The following is a 17432-nucleotide window of genomic DNA, read 5'->3' on the forward strand; positions in this document are numbered from 1 at the left end:
TTGATTGACATGACTGAAACGCCTGAACTTTCCTATGAAATATATGGAAAGTAAATATGGATAATTTTACAAATCAGGATTTAGTCTTCCATTTTTTCCCTTTCCTTCTTAGAGTTTACCTGAGGTGTTTACAAAGTACTTCCATTGTTGTTTTAGTGTATAAGTGTGAGCTTCTCTGTTGCAAGATGTTTTTCTTTATGTTTACTTGTAAAAACGGTTGATAATCCTTAAAACAGGATGTAGGAATAGTGCAGGACTCCGCATTATGTCACTAAAATGATACAACTGTTTCCTTACTGCTTCCAAAGTGCTGACAGAGACTTAAAGAAGACTCACGTTGTGTGTACCAGAACGTGAGCAGTTTGTATTACAGATCCACGGTGGAGTTCTGTACCGCAGTTCTGACCTGGCCACATAAAATTAGCTCTGCAGCTGAAACAAAGTAAAGCTGGTGACAGCAGAGATGGGAAGGAGAGTAAGAATAGCCAAGCATGCAGGAGCTTCCATTCATTATCTGCATTCAGAATGCACTTTTATTTAAATAAGCTCTCTGGTGCCTCCTAGTGGGGGAAGGGTTTCCAAGCTTATTTCCATATTTGATTTCTTTCTTTTTTTTTTTGCTTGTTTTGTTTAATCCATCTTCGTGGAAAACCTTTTGCTGTCATTGCATCTTCCTCTGCACCTTCCTCACCCTCCTCTTCCTCCACCTGCTGCTTCCCCTCCATCACCTGATTTTCCTCCCCTGGAGCAGAGTACAACGCTCGTATTCGGGGCATCAGTGAAAGCATGACATCCCAACAATCTGACCGCCATCGCTCCTATTCCTTCTCTGGTTTGTCCATTTTTCCCTCACTTTTAATTTTCTCATATAGTTTATGTATTTTTCCTGCCTCGCTTATTTATTTTCTCCAGTCATGTAGTTTTACTTTCGACTCCCTTCTTTTTGCCCAATAAAATTCTAATCAAGAATTTGAGCTTGGCTCTACCAGAGTTAGGTGTGGATTGTTTGCTTGTGGCTTAGCAAGTTGCAAAATGTTCTACAAGCTTTTCTAGAAAGCATATCCTCAGTTCCGCCGTGACTATCTTGGTGGGTTTCAGGAGTTCGTTCCAGAGGAATGACCCCAGAGGGGACGCAGGAGACAGGCAGGCGCCGGACTACGAGCGAGGGACACTACCAGTGCGGTCATGATAACGTCTCGGCGTCTCATTCGCCAGACTTCGCCAACAACCTGGCTCTGAATCCAGGTGGAAGACCCAGAGAGGTACAGTCAGACACCTGATCTTTGGGTCAAGCCCAGCAGAGCAGACTGTAACTATTGCCATGGAAGTGATTGTAAATCCTGGATTTACGGGATGACATAATACTTTTGGCAAACTAGCAGACAGTAAACTGCTGCCTATTTGCTGTTTAGTGTTTGCAGATTTTTCTGTGGAACATAGCTCCAAGTTATTTGCAGAAAATTTGCCTATTTGCAACTTTTTTTGTAGACCACATCGGAAATAATCAAAAGTAAATTCAGTACTTGGGAAGCTGGTGTTTACAAAGCAGCCAAACCAGCAGGAAAATTTTTTTGTGTGTGTTTATTTTGGCAATAATTGTCTGTATCCCCAAGAGTGGATTTAAGGAAGACATTGGAAGTTAGCATCTGTGTTAGCGCTACAATGATTTCCACTGTGTGTATTAATGGACTTTAAGCACACTATACAGCTGGTATTTTTTCAGATTATAATGACTGTTGAGACGTTCCGTCTGACAATACTTTTTTCTTCAGGGTCTTGTGCACAGTTACCGGGAAGCATTTGAGGCTGATGAGATTGGTCGCCATGGCAACAGTTCCTCTTTTGAAAGCAGTGGTAAGAATTCTTTTGACTCTTTCAATTAGGATTTTAAATTAGATTTCAATGGATTCCTCTTTATTTATTCTTTAAAAAATGAAATAAATTAAATTAAATGAAAAGACAATGCACAAAAATTTACACTTGGTTGCTGGGTTACATAAAGGATAAAGTTTAATAAAATTGTATGTTGCAAATAAGATGAGATTAACATTTATGCAACTAAAATTCCTTCATGTGGCAAAATATAAAGAATGAAAAACCCTAGAGTTCAAATTAAACCTGGATCATAGGTCAAAATATCCAAACAATTACACCAAGACCGTGTTTGTGTCATTACACATTACGTCATACATATAAACCAAGAAATATGGACGGAGAATTGCAGAACTCAATTAAATTTATTCATAAAATTAGCTTCAGGTCAGTAGCAAATAAAATGCAGTTTCTCCGCACAATCTTGTGCATCTCACACTAGATCAACTGAGGTGCCTAAAGATTCTCCAGAATTCACCAGAATTTCTACAAAATTCTCCTGAAGTACTTCCAGATTCACATGGTGTAACTCCAGCACCACCAGAGTCCTTCACCCTCAAGCCTGCACACTCCCTATTGTCCTTTGGACACTGTGGCTTCCTTCCTGAACCCCACGCCTCATAATCCAGTTTTCACAATTGTAATTTATGTCCAGCATTAAAATTCTGCATTCAAGGAATTTTCGCACTCTCATTTAATGTTGTCGACTTTCTTTTTGGGCAGGAAATAAGCAAAATGTTCTGAATTTATTGTGAAAAACTCCAAAGCTCAGCGTAAATTACTGAATTTATTCAAATATATCTGATGCTTCTTGTGTGTATGTGGGTGTGTCTGGTGTGTAACAAACTTTATTTCAATGGATTCATGTTGCTAATTTTGTTTTTTCATTTAACCCGTGTTGGGCAGAGACAGAACCTTTTGCTGCAGTAACAGTGGTTGAATCAGTTTTTTATTTTTTTTAGCTCGATCTACTCCAGGTTTGACGAAGACGCCTCTGTCTGCTCTGGGACTGAAACCTCATCAACAAGGTGAATCAGGTCAGTGTTCTAAGGACCAACTCTTCTCTGTAGCTGATCATCAAACAAATGTTGATTCCAGACACAAGATAACTGAAGTACATTCAAATAGCAACAGATTTGATTTATTTAGGGCCTCCGTGTGAGGGTTACACTCCCAAAACCACTGAAGATCAAAAGGAACAAAAAGTGACTGTCGTATTTGCAAAAAAAAAAAAAAATCTTGAAGATCTCAAAGAAATACATTTTTGCCTTCATACTCGAAAACCCCTCAAATTAACTGACTTAACAAACTCCAAGATTCCTCCACATTGATGTGAAAATGCTGAAAAAGCTGTTTAAATTCATACCTACTCCTGGACATGCTTCTACCTTCCTGTTTTGAGCTCCTGTCTTCTTTTTTTGTTCTTCCTTTTTCACTTGCACTGCCGCCAGACTCTGATTGTAATAATGCGCAGCAAGGTAGGGACACTTCTGCTTTGAAATACTGTAGTTTCACATTCTCCAAACCTTTTTTATTTTTTTTTAAGGACCTTGTATTTTATTGCAAGTAAACGTTTTCTTTTTGAGTTCACCTTTTTTGTTCTTCTTGTGCTTCTCAGATAATCGCAGCACTGGGGACCCGAGACCACAACCATTCACAGTTCCTCTGTCCTTCAGCAGTCCTGTCCACAACACTGACGGGTGAGTTTTTTCCACTCTGACCTCCCGCAGTTTAGTAAACTTAAGCATTTTCAGTAGGTCAGTATTGCTTAACCAATTTCCATGCATTGTCTTTTCATTCTATTGTTATTACACTCATTTTTTTTGCTTTTGCTTTATTAGGTATCACTGCCATTTGTCATGTAGGCATGTTGGGTTACTTAATGATTGTATTTAGAAATATAATGAAAGAAAACAAAAGACAGACATTCAGATATGATGTACATTTTCAACATTTAGCCCAGTTTCTGACATTTAGATTTTACTGAAGCTGTTTTACTGAAGATTTTCAAGATGGACCATAACTAGACCGATGGACTGTAGTTACGGACCAGATTTGTATGATCCGATGCATAGTTAAAGTTCTTCAGATACAGCCTGGTTCTACAACCTGAATACTAGACAGATTCTGGCTTCTAGATAGCAACAAAGTGCCTCCAATACCATTTTCCTTCAACTTGACTGCATTAAAGATGCAAATTAGCGATAATAGTCAAAAGTGAGGCTTCTAAAATTTTTGTGCTACAATGTCATAAGTCTAATATACTTGGAAAAACCAATTGAGCATATTGTACTGTCTGATAACTAGGAATGTGTACGATAATTATTCACTACTTTGTTTTGGTCAAAAACATAAAATCCCAATAATATAACTTATTTGTATAAAGAGGGTTGTAGCAAAAAAAAAAACAATTTCAAGGGGTGTTAACACGTTTGGAAGGCAGTGTATGTAGGAGAATTTTGTAAATGTGAATATTCAGGAAAACATATATGTGTTTTTATTTTTCAGAAGGAGGACTGGTTCTTCAGACAGCGCCCCCCACAGTCCCGCCTCCCCATACGCCAACAGACCCGTGTCCCCTGAGGGCTCCCAGGTCAGCATCATGGGTGTCCACACGGTCCCCGGCAGCCCGAACACCCTCCACCGCACAGTGGCCACCAACACGCCTCCCAGCCCTGCCCTTCAAAGACGCCTAGGTCAAGCCAGCCCCTCCCTGACCAGACACCAGCCCCCATCCAGCCCTCTGATAGGTCGAAACGCTAAAACCGCAACCGCCGCCGTCCCCGCGAGTCCACTGATGGGGCGGCGCGCGGCGTCGAGCGGCCGCAGCACACCCGATGAGCTGGGGGCTGCCTCTCGTCAGGGGAGCGCCCAGCCGTCTCCCACCCCTGCCTTCCCCGTTTCCCCACAGCTCCCAGAGAAGAGACACATGTCCAGCGGAGACGCAGAGAGGACAGACAACAGGAACCTGACGCCGGCCAGCGGTGGCAGCACGCCAAACCTTTCCGGCACACATACCCTCCCAGACGTCTCCAAGTCCATCTATGGTGAGACACGGGGCGGGTTGTGTTAGCTCGCAGCTGGCTTGTGTACACAGTAATCATCTTTCCTGTTCGTTTTATTTTAAACAGATGGTTATCCAGACATTAAGATGAATGTTAAGTTTGTCCAGGACACTTCTAGGTTCTGGTACAAGCCAGATATCTCCAGAGAACAAGGTGAGGGCTCTAAATACAGCTAAACCCAAAGATTTACAAATACTGTGCGGAAAAAAAAACACACAAGGCTTTTTTTCCACTGTCTGACATTTAATTTGATTCCAAACTTTTTCTGTTTAGATTAGAATTACTAAAATTATTTTTGATTTGCTAATTGCCAGAATTTGCCCAGATGATTGTCTCATGGCCTTATTTGAAAATAAAATAAAAAATTACCCAAAGTAATCAATAAGAGATTCGTGGACTTTGGTAAGACTGGTTGATCCTTGGATACAATTTCCAGTTGCCTGAAGGTGGCACCTCATCTGTTGGAAGTATAAACAGCTTGGAAATATCCAACCATCGCATGGTTCACGAAGGAGACAGGTTGGTGCGAAATGTCCATATGAACCCCAAAACTTAAGATGCTAGCTGAAACTATAGAGAAAGTGTCATTATCAGCAGTAAAAGGAAGTCCATGGGCTGAAAGGCCGCTCAGAAAGCCTGATGCCGTTACTCCAAATGCATGAAAGACAAACAAAATGTTTGTCAGCTTCTAAATTTGATGTTAAAATCTGCCTTTATAAAATCTCTCTGACCATTCTGCCTTTTAGATAATTTTATTGACCATAAGGGCCTTAAAATCTGCTAACAATTCAGTGTGATCTAACGTCGGATAGTGGAAAAAAAACTATATTACGGCATTTTCTACAGTGTATGTGAATATCTTGTCTCAGCTGTATCTAGTGGTATACACCAGTGTTTATCCAGTATTTTCCTTTGTATTCTGACTTCCTACATCCTCTTTTCAGCCATTAGTCTGTTAAAGGACAGGGAACCGGGGGCATTCATCATTCGGGACAGCCACTCTTTCCGTGGAGCCTACGGTCTGGCCATGAAGGTGGCCTGCCCCCCACCAACTGTCCAGCAAAGCAAAAAAGGTAAACTCAGTGACATATTCAGCACTTTTATGAAGTCTGTGTCCTGTTTAACTTGCATGAGGTCTTGTATTGTGATTCTTTGGTAGCTGCCGACATGACCAACGAGCTGGTGAGGCACTTCCTGATTGAGACCAGCCCCAAAGGCGTTCGCCTGAAAGGTTGCCCCAATGAACCCTATTTTGGTGGGTCGCTGACCTTTTGCCTGCGTTGGGAGTTCTTGAATCTGGCGGCCCAGTTTCACACAAAGATTTTTTTTGTGTGTGTGTATTTGCAGGATGTCTCTCTGCTCTGGTGTACCAACATGCAATGACTCCTCTGGCTCTACCCTGCAAGCTGATGATCCCCACCAAAGGTCAGGAACGCCCTAACGCTGTCTGATCCTCATGTGTTTTCGAAGACTGAAGAAGTGATTGTTGCCTTCATTCTGTGATGTACTTAGGCTTTGTTTTCTGATAATAACCACTTAATCTCCCGACCTAAAGATCCAAATGAAGAGGCGCTGGAACTTGCTACACCTACTGATCCAGCAGTTGAGCTTCTCAAGCAGGGAGCTGGTAAGAATTCATGGACATTAAGAGTAGAAATTTAGTTTTTATTAGCATTTCTGAGGGATTCTGCAGCTTTATCATGCAGTTCTTTTATAGTACTGGTCTTTTTTTAACCAGTCATTGCATTGGGAGACTTTCTGGAAACAAACCTTCAAACAAACAAGACAGCAAGCACTGGTCAAAGTCCCTAGAAACTGTTTTTAATATTATTATTATTATTTTATTTGGCAAAGAAGACTTTACAGAAAGTGAAGTACGTAAGGTACTTATGTGTCGAGTAAAATTAGACAATATATTCTAGAAACATTGTCTTAAATGTTGTTACCCTTGTTTTACAGTTCAGAAGGTTCCTGAGGAAGCCCATGGTAAATACTGGTTTTGCACGGTTTTTGTAGTTATGAACATGCTGTAATGGAGTTGGCTTTAAATTATTCCTGAAGATATTTACTATTGCATGGACAAGACATGCATGCGAGTGACAGTAGAAGAATGTCTGAGTGTAAAGCTTCCCAAATTCCTAAACAGAAAGCAACTGACTTGTTGTTTATTGAAGGACTTCATGTTCCCATCCAGACAGTTTTTATAGTCCCTATTTTGGGTTATGATCAAGTTCACATCTTCCCAGTTTGCTCTGGGATCTGCTCAACTGCAAAACCTGTGTGATGGAAATTCACACTAAAAGGACAGTGAAAATCCACTTTTGTAGCCCTTGAATGAATGTAAATTCATTTTCTAGTGGTGCTGTGTAGATATCTGTATGTTCTCTATGGGTTATATTTTGCAGACTATTCATTTTTTCTATTCACTATAATGTTTTGTTGGCTATGACGTCACTGCATTTGCTATGGTAGGCCTACTGCTAAACCAGGTCATGACTTCATGACCTGGTTTTGCAGGCTAGTTGTCTTCGTTCTCCTGCTCTGGGTCAAGACTCTGGCTCAAACGTGTAAGGTTGGACGGACAAGTCTTCCATCCATTGTTGACATCTTTAATAAACTTTGGAATAAAAAGTTTCTCTGCCGGTAGATAATCATGTCGCTGCAAAAATGGCAGAAAGAGCTGGAATGGAACGCCGTGCATGAAATGTCTCAAACACATTTAAAAAAAAACCCCGCAGCAAAACGAGTTGTTCTAAGATTTGCCTCAGACCAGGGATAAACATTGTCCCCAATTGTCAAATAGCCTGTTTGACAACAGGTTGACAATGGGTCAGTGGTTCATTGACCCATTGGTCATTGGGTCAATGACTAATGTGACCTTAACAGTCCTATTAGTGCGATAATTCTGCCTACATCTCAGAAGCCTGATATTCCAAACTCAGGATGAGAACTGAAGAATCAGATGTGAAGGATCTTCGAGAAACAAGAAGTACAATAGCTTTCTCTTGAAGCTCTTTGGATTGTTACCAGTTCCAAATGACTGGGAAACGGCATAAAAAATACTCACATTTGACTGTTGAATGTGCATGATTGGCTCGTCCAGTACATTCTGCTCTTCCAGTCGTCCTCCATCAGCTGACACTGACCTGCTCCCATTTTGTTTATTCACAGCATGTAATGTTCTCTTCATCAACTCCGTGGACATGGAGTCACTCACGGGGCCTCAGGCCATTGCCAAGGCCATTAGTCAGACACTGACAACCAACCCACTCCCAGCGGCCACCACTGTCCACTTCAAGGTGTCCATGCAGGGCATCACCCTCACTGACAGCCAGAGAAAGTAAGGATACTACAGCGACATCTAATAAATAATAGCATAAAGGCTTCCGCATATTCAGGCGTGCCTTAAATACTCTGCGAGCCGCACAGACTCTGCGCACAATGCCCACAGACGGTTGGGATTTCACAGTCGAGTTTTGCAGCTTGCACAGATTTCTTCTGGAAAATTTGTTCATAATCTGAGTGGATACCAGCAAGTGTTGTGAGCCAGCTGGGCGCCCAGCCTCGTTTCTTCTCAGCCTCTAGCAATCTAGCAGCTGCGCGTCCTTGCGACTCTCAACGTGTCCCAGCTCTCGACCTTATTATGTCGCCGTCGCACACGAAAACAGTTCGATGTGAACATGTCGTTCAGTGGACGCGTATGCAGGCGTAAAAATTCATCTTTGCGCGAACGTCCACTTTGAGTTTGCCTTGAGTACGTGCCGACCTCCGCGGAGTAAAGAACGCCTGAGTATATGTGGGCCTTGCGTCTCTGGTAACAGGTCATTTATGTCTTTTGGTACAGAATTTTCTTCCGGCGACATTATCCTCTTACCACAGTTACATACTGTGATTTGGACCCCCAAGACAGAAAGTAAGAATTATATTTCACAAACATTAGCAGCATGCATGTTGACGACCACCAAATTGTAACACAATATAACATTCCTATTTTTGTTCAATAGATGGGTAAAAGAAGGAGGTGGATCAGTAAAGTAAGTTCACATTTCAACAGCTGAGTTATTGTTATACTTTAGAGTTTAAGCTAAGATGGTTCTTCTCTCCCAGGCTTTTTGGGTTCGTTGCAAGGAAACAAGGAAGCACAACGGACAATGTCAGCCACCTGTTTGCTGAGCTGGACCCAGATCAGCCCGCCTCGGCCATCGTCAGCTTTGTCTCCAAGACTCTGAAGCGGTGAAACCCTGAAACTTCAAACGGCAGTGGCCGGGTTGCAATCTGCCATCATCGTTGGCGTCTTTTTTAAAAGGACTCAACGTTGTCCTTTTTTTTTTTGGGTTTGTTTTCTTTGTTCTCGCCTTCTCTTTTTCCCCTCTCTGCCTTGCTGGTGTGTCTTTCTCGAGAGCCGCCTCCACCCGGAGGCGTCGGCACAGAGCGGAGCCGGCGGACGTGTGGAGTGGAGCTGAGCACGCGACAGGAACGCGACATTGTAACGTTGAGTGACGAGGACATGTAAGAACTTGTGGATTTTTTTTTTTTTTTTTTTTTTTTTTACGTTCGTTTTATTGATTTACCAAAGGTAGTTGCAATACAAGTGCAAGAATGATGTAGCTAGTAAGCCATTAATATTTTTTTCTCTTTTTAAAAGATGAAGTGAAACAAAAGAAAAACAAAGACAAGGTGAAAGAAATGCGGTTTCTCTTGAACTTTGATTCTTCAGGAAAAAAAAAAAAAAGGTGGAAGACGTTATGCATGTTAGCTTGATCTTTAAGCTCGGTTCTTCTACTTTCCACAAAAAAGTAAATGTGAACTACTTAGAGGTCATTTTATGGGTCTGCTGTGTGTTGGAAAGGGCTTTGCAGTGAAACAACTGATCTAAACTGTGCATAGCAGACCTCATCTACTAAAAAAACCAAAAAAAAACAACCTTTAGGGTCATTTTGTGTCGGTGCAACCACGCTCGCATTCTTTCAGCATCCAATCCTTTAAAAAAAAAAAAAAAACAAGTAAAAAATTTTTTGGGATAAACTCCAGCCTGAAATCAACAAGCCGCCTAAAGATGTGCAGACAGTCTGTCCACAAGATGGCGCCACTTACCCTTCCTTACAGACTTCTTCCATCAGCACCTGCTCTGCAGTAACTGTTCTGTTTGTAAGACGCTGCCACAGAAAACACACTGGAAGCCACCGGGAACCGGCCCAATGACCTGGACCTATGCACTGTTGTTTATGCATGTTATTGTCCCGAAATGCACCTCCATCATAGCTCCGTTTACCATCACTGAGAACATTCTTTGCCATGTGTGTACAATTGAAAAAAAAAAAAAGAAAAAAGAAGAAGATAAAGAAATATCTACATTTAGACAAGAGTTACTTGTCAAAAACTGCATGAAATAGACATTTTTTTAGTCTTTTCAGAGTTCTGGAAATTTGACAGATTATTGAAGTAGCTATTATGATGGCAAGTTTATATATTTATTTTTTATTACATTTTTTTTTTTTTTTTTTTTTGTCCTGTTCTGTTCCATTTGTGTCAAAACTCCGGTTATTTATTTCCTGTTGTTATTGGTCCATTTAAGCCCGAAGTTCTGGTTTTTCTTTTTCTTCCACACAGTCCTCCCATGTTTTAACTATTCAGGACCTTTTGAGACAAAGGGAAAGGAAAATGTTTTTAAAATGTACACATTTTTGTCTGCTGAGAACAGAACGAGACTGAACTACATGAACCCAGTACAGTTTTGGGTTTCTCTTTTTAATTCACACTGCAAAATTTGACATTTTAGTACTTTATAGAACAAAACAAACAAAAACAAAAAAAACTAAATGAAATGATTCATTCTCTGTTCTTTCTTTGTAGTTACGTCTTACTGATTATCAGGGAATTCGACTTTTGCGCCTTTCATAAATATTAATTTCGTGTTTCACATTTGAAGCAAAAAGGATGCTGACCAAAAAGTTCAGCAAATATTCTGATTTTCTTTTTTTCCCCAGGAGAGTTTTGGGTGTTTCAAAAAGTCTTACCCTCACACTTTTTTTTGGGGGGATGAAAATTCAAAGAAAAACTACACACAGCCTGCATGTTGAGCATATGCTTAGACTTTCACAGTGCAGTATTCATATGATAACATTTTAAGAATTTTTTTGTTTTTGCAGATCACTTCATGCAGATTTTGTTTCCTTTTAGGAAACAGAACAGTTTTCTGAATGCGATAAAATGACATACAAATTGCTACACCCCCCTCCCCCTTGCATCAATAATCGAAAATATTTCCTAATAAGAACCAGAGAGAGTTAGGGTTTAGTTTTCCATCATGTTGTTACATTACCATGTAGGGAGAAAGGTGAAAAAAAATGTATTTCACACGCTTATTGAGAACTTGCTCCACCATTCACAAAAATGGTTTGAAACAAACAAACACACATTTTAGGAAATAAGAAAAAACAGTGTTGAACTCATTTTAATTTCTCAGATTTGAGAAATTACTCAAACGTTTTTTGTGGGGGGTTTTTTTAATGTTTTTTTTTTTGTTGTTGTTGGTGGTTCATCTTAGCCTCAAGCCGTTCCCAGTGACAACCAGAGTTCAGGTTTCGTTGTCCCATCAGCAGAACGCGGAACAGGCTCACTTGTTTTTGGTACAGAACCCAAATTTGTGTTCGTTGCAAAAAAAAAACCTGGAAGGTTTTAACGGTAGAGTGGATTTTGGCTCTTTTCATTTGTTTCACTGTGTGACACTAAGATTTCCTTTTTCAACAAAAGACAGAAAAAAATACCGAATACATGCTTAATCATTAATAACGTAAAAAAAAGTGTCTTTTTTTTTTTTTTTCTTTTTTGTGTTTTTGAGTCAAAATAGGTCTTCATTAGAACTTGTTCTGTTTTTGCTGTGTAACTTTACGGTGTTTCAGTCATTTCATTTCAATACGTTTTTAGGACAAAGAGAGAAAAAACTTACAAAATATCAAGATTACTTTTCATAAAGAAACAAATTTTATTTAATGTTTTTGTTTGAACCTATTTTGGTTTTTTTTTTTTTAACTTTAGAGCAAAAAGAATTGTTAAAAACTAGCTTAAAGCCTGCTCGTTGAACACACATCAACTCAGTTGTCATTGGTTTGAGCCAGATTTACTTTTGGCAAGAACCGTATAGTTCAAAGTGAGTTTTTTTTCACTTTTAAATGTTGTCAGATTTCATGTTTAGCGACCTTCTGGAACGACAGAGGGGGGGAAAAAAAACAACACACTGTGCGCAATACCTGCTTGCTGACCACATGCATTCACAATAAGCTAATAAAAACATTGATACTGGTATAAATGTACATAGATATACTTCTTTGAAAGGTGACATAGAGAAAAAGTATTTATTTTTATTGCTTTGTTCCCTCATGATTACTAATATATACATACTGTATATTGTACAGTCTCGATAAAGACAAAATGGGTTGGGAAAAAAATAAAACTTATTTTGGCTAATGATTTCAAAGTCTGAGGATTTTGAGATGTGTTTGAATATATGGTGTACATTACTTTGTACGTTTCTTTTTCGGCTCACTGCATTTCTTTTTTTTTTTTTTCTTTCCGTTTTGCTTTCTCTCAGAAAAGAGGCGGGGCATGAATGAGCTAAAGTTGCATGGACAGAAACCGACGAGCGTTTTCTCGCGTGCAGATGCATCGTAGAGTTTAGATATTTGTTGTTTTTTTCCAAAAAAAAAGGAAGTTCAGAAGCCAAACCTTAATGCAATATGCGCTCACGCTGGTTCCATTTATCGTTTTGCCAAAGATTCTGTCGCTTTGCGTCTTTTCGTGCCGCTTTTTTTTTTTATTATACCAAATCGCTTTTCTGTTTCCAATTTCTTCAATTCAGTTTTCTCACCAGGAGAGGACACACACAAAATGTTATGGGATGTACAGTTTACTCACTCTGCCACAAATTTGTTTCTGTTGTTTTCATTCGTTTGTACGGAGGTCTCAGCGCTCCAAAAATGTGTCTGCCTCCATCACCTGTTGAGGAAAAAGCAAACCTGCTGTGCATCAGAGGAGCACAAACAAAGCACTTGTGTCCACAATAGAGAGGAGTGACATACATTTCGTGTGGGTGTCAGTGCTGGAGGTAAATAAAGTTCGACGTGTCTCATGGCGATGCTAAAAGCTCCACAGCTGCAGCTTTGTCCGACTGCCAAAGGTCTCTTTTGAGAGTCAGCGGATTATTTATTCTTATTTATTCTTTTAGTTCACATTTGTGTCACTTTCTTCATTTTTTTTTTTTTTTTTGTAGCGTTAGCGATGTTCGGAATGTACAATGGCGCTTTATTGAAAGCGAGGAGGGGGTGACGCTGGGCTTGATTTGAGAACTAACAAGCTTCTTCCCGTCTGTAGCCATTTTTGGAAAGGAAGAAGAAAAAAAAAAAATGCCATAATTAAATGTTGCCTAAATGAATATTTATATTGAATTGCATCGTATCTGTTGGCTTTGAGTCAAGAGTTACCATATGTAATTAAAAAAAAAAAAAAAAGATTATTTGACTTCTTGTACAGATGGCATTTGTCTGTTGTATGAATGTGTTGCAGAGGATGTACAAAAGAGTCTCAGATTTTGTTGCTCTTGTCATTTACATTATACTGTCATGGCTAAGCTGTTCCTAAGGAGAAAAAAAAACATTAAAGCAATACAGATCAGTTACATCGGAGCTATCTGTGTGCTTTTCTTTGTTTCTTTGTGACTTTTTTCTTCTTTTTTTCTTTCCGTGTTTTGATTTCAGCTTTTACGCTACGGAAGCCCTGGACGACCAAAAGTGTGAAAATGGCGGTTTCTCGCTAAAAACCTAATCAGATACTGAGAAGAGGTTTTGGCTCATTTTTGGTAATCAAATCAGCTTTTCCCTCCTGGGAAGGATCTAGTTTAGCTCATTCATGTAATTCTTGATTTGTTTTTGCGTCTTACATATATTTAAGAGAAGAAATCCCTGCATTTCAGAAGCTTCACAGTTTGACCCCAGAAACCAATCTCAAAATATGATGATTCTTTATCTCAGGTTCATATTGGAAATGATCTTGCTGGAGTTAATATGCGAATTCAGCCCATTCAGACTTCAGAATGATTTGAACACAGTAATCTCCGCAAACTAGAACAAGAATAAAGACATATTGCAAGAATAAAATAGTCGTATTATGTGAGAAATGCACAAGAACAAAGTCACAATATTCCGAGACGTTTATCAAAAATAATATGAAAATAAAGTCATAATATCACCAGCATAAAGTCAATAGAAGAATGGAGTGATATTATAAGAACTACACAAAAAAGACATCTTGTGAAGTTCTACTTTGGTATTGATTTTACAACTTTACACATCATCAAATATTTATCAGTAGAAGGACTTTGAAACGATTCTGTTTCGAAGAACAAAACGAACTGAGCTGTTCACTTCAGAGCTCCATGAGACTATCTAAGCTGTTTCTCCTTACAACGACTTTTACCACTTTCTTCTGCTAATGTTCTGACTTTATTCCCATAACATTATGACTTGCAATTAAAAATAGAAATTCTAGTCTGGCCCTAATAATCTGTCATAGGAAACATTGCTGTGTAAAGTTAATGGCAAATACATTGAAAACTGAGCAACTTTCCAAATGGATTTTTTTTTTTTTTTTTTTTTACAAATAACTAAAAAGCAAAATTCAGAGCAGCAACGTCATAACGGACAGACACATTTCTGAATCTAGCCAAACCTCAGAGCCACTGAACAGAAATTCCCCCCGGGTTTAAAGCTCGAGTCTCGCCTTACTTAACCAGAGCCCAGAGAAAACGAGGGAAGGCGGTCGTAAACGTAAAACACGACGAAAATGTTCGCTTTCTCATGGCTGCAGACGGTGTTCAAACTCCAAACTATGCATGACACATTTCCCCTCTGACGGACGGCGTGGGCGCCGTCGCTCTCATTGCACTGCGTCCCATTAGGAGCTGGAAGGGAGGAAATCGCTGGCTGAGATCACTGGCGTACAAAGAACACGCCGCCTTTCAGACAGAACGGAGGGAGGCGTCGCAGCTGGTCGCAGTTGATTCGAGTTGACCGTGAATTTAACGGCGAACTCTGTTTGACTGTCATTTATACTCTCCGTTTCCGGCAGGTTCCCTCGTTTTGGAAACGTACAAATCTGTAGTTTGATGAAGCAAAGCAATACCTCCTCATAAAAACCTACTTGAGGGATGAAAACAATGATTTGACAAGCTGTTCACCTCAGCTACTGCATAGTTGCAGCCAAAGAAATAATCATAAAGATTGAAATAACTGAATGTGACGAGGATGAAAGATGCCTCTACTTGAAAACTGTAGCAAAAAGATCATGTTGGGATTATTAAAACCACTAGACTCTACATGCAGGAGCTTCCTGAATCATTGAGACTTTGAGGGAAAAGCAATTCTTAAAATACATATTTGATTCTGATGCTGGAAAATTGAGAACATAGTTACAAAACAAATACCCAAATGAAGACGGGAACTGTTGTCTAGACGGTTAAAAAAAAAAAAAAAGTTCTTCCGAGGCCATCACAGCCCCCAAACCTCAACCTGTGGGGTAATCTAAAGATTAGAGAGATTGTGCCAAAAGACGTGTTCAAAAGTCGCGCTTTAAAGTTCTAAAATGTTTTGGCAACATTTTTAGTTGGATGATATACAACTGAATGAAAATATCCATTTCTGTGAGGCGTTTTACACATACCAGAGGTTCCAGCAGTCACTGTATCAAGACTTGTTGGGATACTGTGTACCAGATGATGGGAATGTCCACCCTCAGGTGTTAGATATGTGACTTCTTCTAACACCTGATGCTAATGATTGCATTTTCTCTTCAGCCTATCACTACATTTGGAAGACCTTACAAAATAAATGTCCAAGAAATTGGACATCTCCAAGATGCAACATGCTAGGAGGCCCTCGACGACTGGAGTTGTCCGACCAGAAACCTTAGCTAGGCGCGGCATCTGGATGTTAATTAAGAGGTTTTGGAATCGAGCCTTAAGAGGGATATTATGTTTTGACCAATATGGTGGCTTCCAAATCTTCAACAATTAAAGTTAGAGCAAGAGGACATTTTATTGCTGGCAAAGATGGCAGCTCAGCACTTCTCTTATCATTTACAACACACCCGACTTCCGGTAAGCTTCATAGCGTAGCCTCCTTCACACATTCCATCCGTCACAGCCTTGTTAAAGATTGGGTAAAAATATTCAAATGTTTCAAACTTCAATAGAGCGCATGCCTCCAGGCAGCAATCATTTATGTCCAGGTCATCTGGACAAAGCAAAGTGAACATGATAGGATAGACTGAAAACATCTTAATTGAGCAGTTGTCTGTTTTCATAAAAATCTAGGAATGCATTTTCTTAAACTCTACCTTCCTCCACTTTTACTGAAGTCCACGAATCCACTAACTTTGCAAACGCACTTTTATCGAATGCACAAGGTCAGATTTGTTCCCTGTTTCGTAAAACACCCGATGAACCGCGACAGACTCCGTCACGGTTCATCGGAGCCGAACAGTCTGCCAGAGGTCTCACCCAGGTATGACCTTCCCACACAGAGCAGACTCCTGTGTTTTGGAAAAACCTGACCCCTGAACATTCAGATGTCGCTGGACTGTAAATATTCAAACACGGGGGAAAAAAATTTCCCTTCGTCTGCTTATCAAATGGAAAAATCAACCTGCTTGTTTAGGTTTGTGCTCCATCTCCGTCGCCGACTTCCCAAAGAGACCTGACTGCGTATTTGTTCAATAGATAGGAGTCGCAGATGTAATCTCTCAGAGCAGAACAGAAGGTGCTGAACACTTGTGAACCTTGATGCTTTTTTCACACCTTCAGAGATTCTTGGCATTCCGATTTTTGTCTGTGCACTCCTGATGTTAAACAGAAGTCTTTTAGGAAACTATTAACAGTTAATTAGTGATGTAACTGTGGCTGTTTGAGCCAGAGATAATCTTCTCAGGAGAAGCCCTGATTTAGCCCGTTTGCTTTGAAAAAAACACTCCCACCTCCTGTCACATCCGCTCTCTGACCAACTCACAACTCCTCAGGGTTTCCTTAGGATAACAGAGCCGGGGTCAGGTTTGTTATGGGTGGAAACTGGGCTTCTCCTACACCCGGCTTTTGCTTCACATCCACATGTCGGTCAGGAAGAAGCCGTCGACTCCTCGGCCCTGAGACGAGCCAGCTGCTCTCCAACCAAAACAGGCCCTGCGAGGCTCGCCCAGTCCCCGCAACAGCTCACCGACTCCCTTTTAGCTTCACGCTCGTGTGAAATCTCTCCACAACAGTGAATGTGTATTGGAGTCTCGTCAGCTTTTTTTTTTGTGCGCGAGTCTGCTTGTCCAGACACATTTTCAGTTTGACGTGCAGAGATTCAGATCTGATCCTACATCCAGCAGGACCAGGTTTGTGAGCCTGAGCAGAGTCGCTGAGGCTTCCCAGTCAAGTGAAGACTTGGAGCCGGGAGGAAACGTTCA

General features: G+C 40.3%; 1 protein-coding gene across 4 annotated transcripts in view; it reads left to right on the plus strand.

Annotated features, from left to right (window-relative positions):
* The window catches only part of tns1a (tensin 1a), an 82949-nt gene extending 69336 nt beyond the window's left edge, over window positions 1-13613 (plus strand). For 2 of the 4 annotated variants that reach the window (XM_032556570.1, XM_032556573.1), the window contains 17 exons: window positions 752-832; window positions 1099-1262; window positions 1773-1854; window positions 2835-2909; window positions 3324-3350; window positions 3491-3572; window positions 4381-4919; window positions 5004-5090; window positions 5882-6010; window positions 6097-6192; window positions 6285-6362; window positions 6493-6564; window positions 6897-6923; window positions 8109-8277; window positions 8782-8850; window positions 8942-8971; window positions 9045-13613. In XM_032556570.1, the coding sequence (XP_032412461.1) occupies window positions 752-832; window positions 1099-1262; window positions 1773-1854; window positions 2835-2909; window positions 3324-3350; window positions 3491-3572; window positions 4381-4919; window positions 5004-5090; window positions 5882-6010; window positions 6097-6192; window positions 6285-6362; window positions 6493-6564; window positions 6897-6923; window positions 8109-8277; window positions 8782-8850; window positions 8942-8971; window positions 9045-9174 (1937 nt within the window). In that variant the 3' untranslated portion in view covers window positions 9175-13613. The remainder of the gene's footprint in view (window positions 1-751; window positions 833-1098; window positions 1263-1772; window positions 1855-2834; window positions 2910-3323; window positions 3351-3490; window positions 3573-4380; window positions 4920-5003; window positions 5091-5881; window positions 6011-6096; window positions 6193-6284; window positions 6363-6492; window positions 6565-6896; window positions 6924-8108; window positions 8278-8781; window positions 8851-8941; window positions 8972-9044) is intronic. The other 2 variants (XM_032556571.1, XM_032556572.1) reach the window with 2 other exon arrangements.
* The last annotated feature ends 3819 nt before the right edge of the window (window positions 13614-17432 follow it).

The sequence above is a fragment of the Xiphophorus hellerii genome, chromosome 24 (assembly GCF_003331165.1).
Source record: "Xiphophorus hellerii strain 12219 chromosome 24, Xiphophorus_hellerii-4.1, whole genome shotgun sequence".
In the NCBI taxonomy this organism is placed as follows: domain Eukaryota; kingdom Metazoa; phylum Chordata; class Actinopteri; order Cyprinodontiformes; family Poeciliidae; genus Xiphophorus; species Xiphophorus hellerii.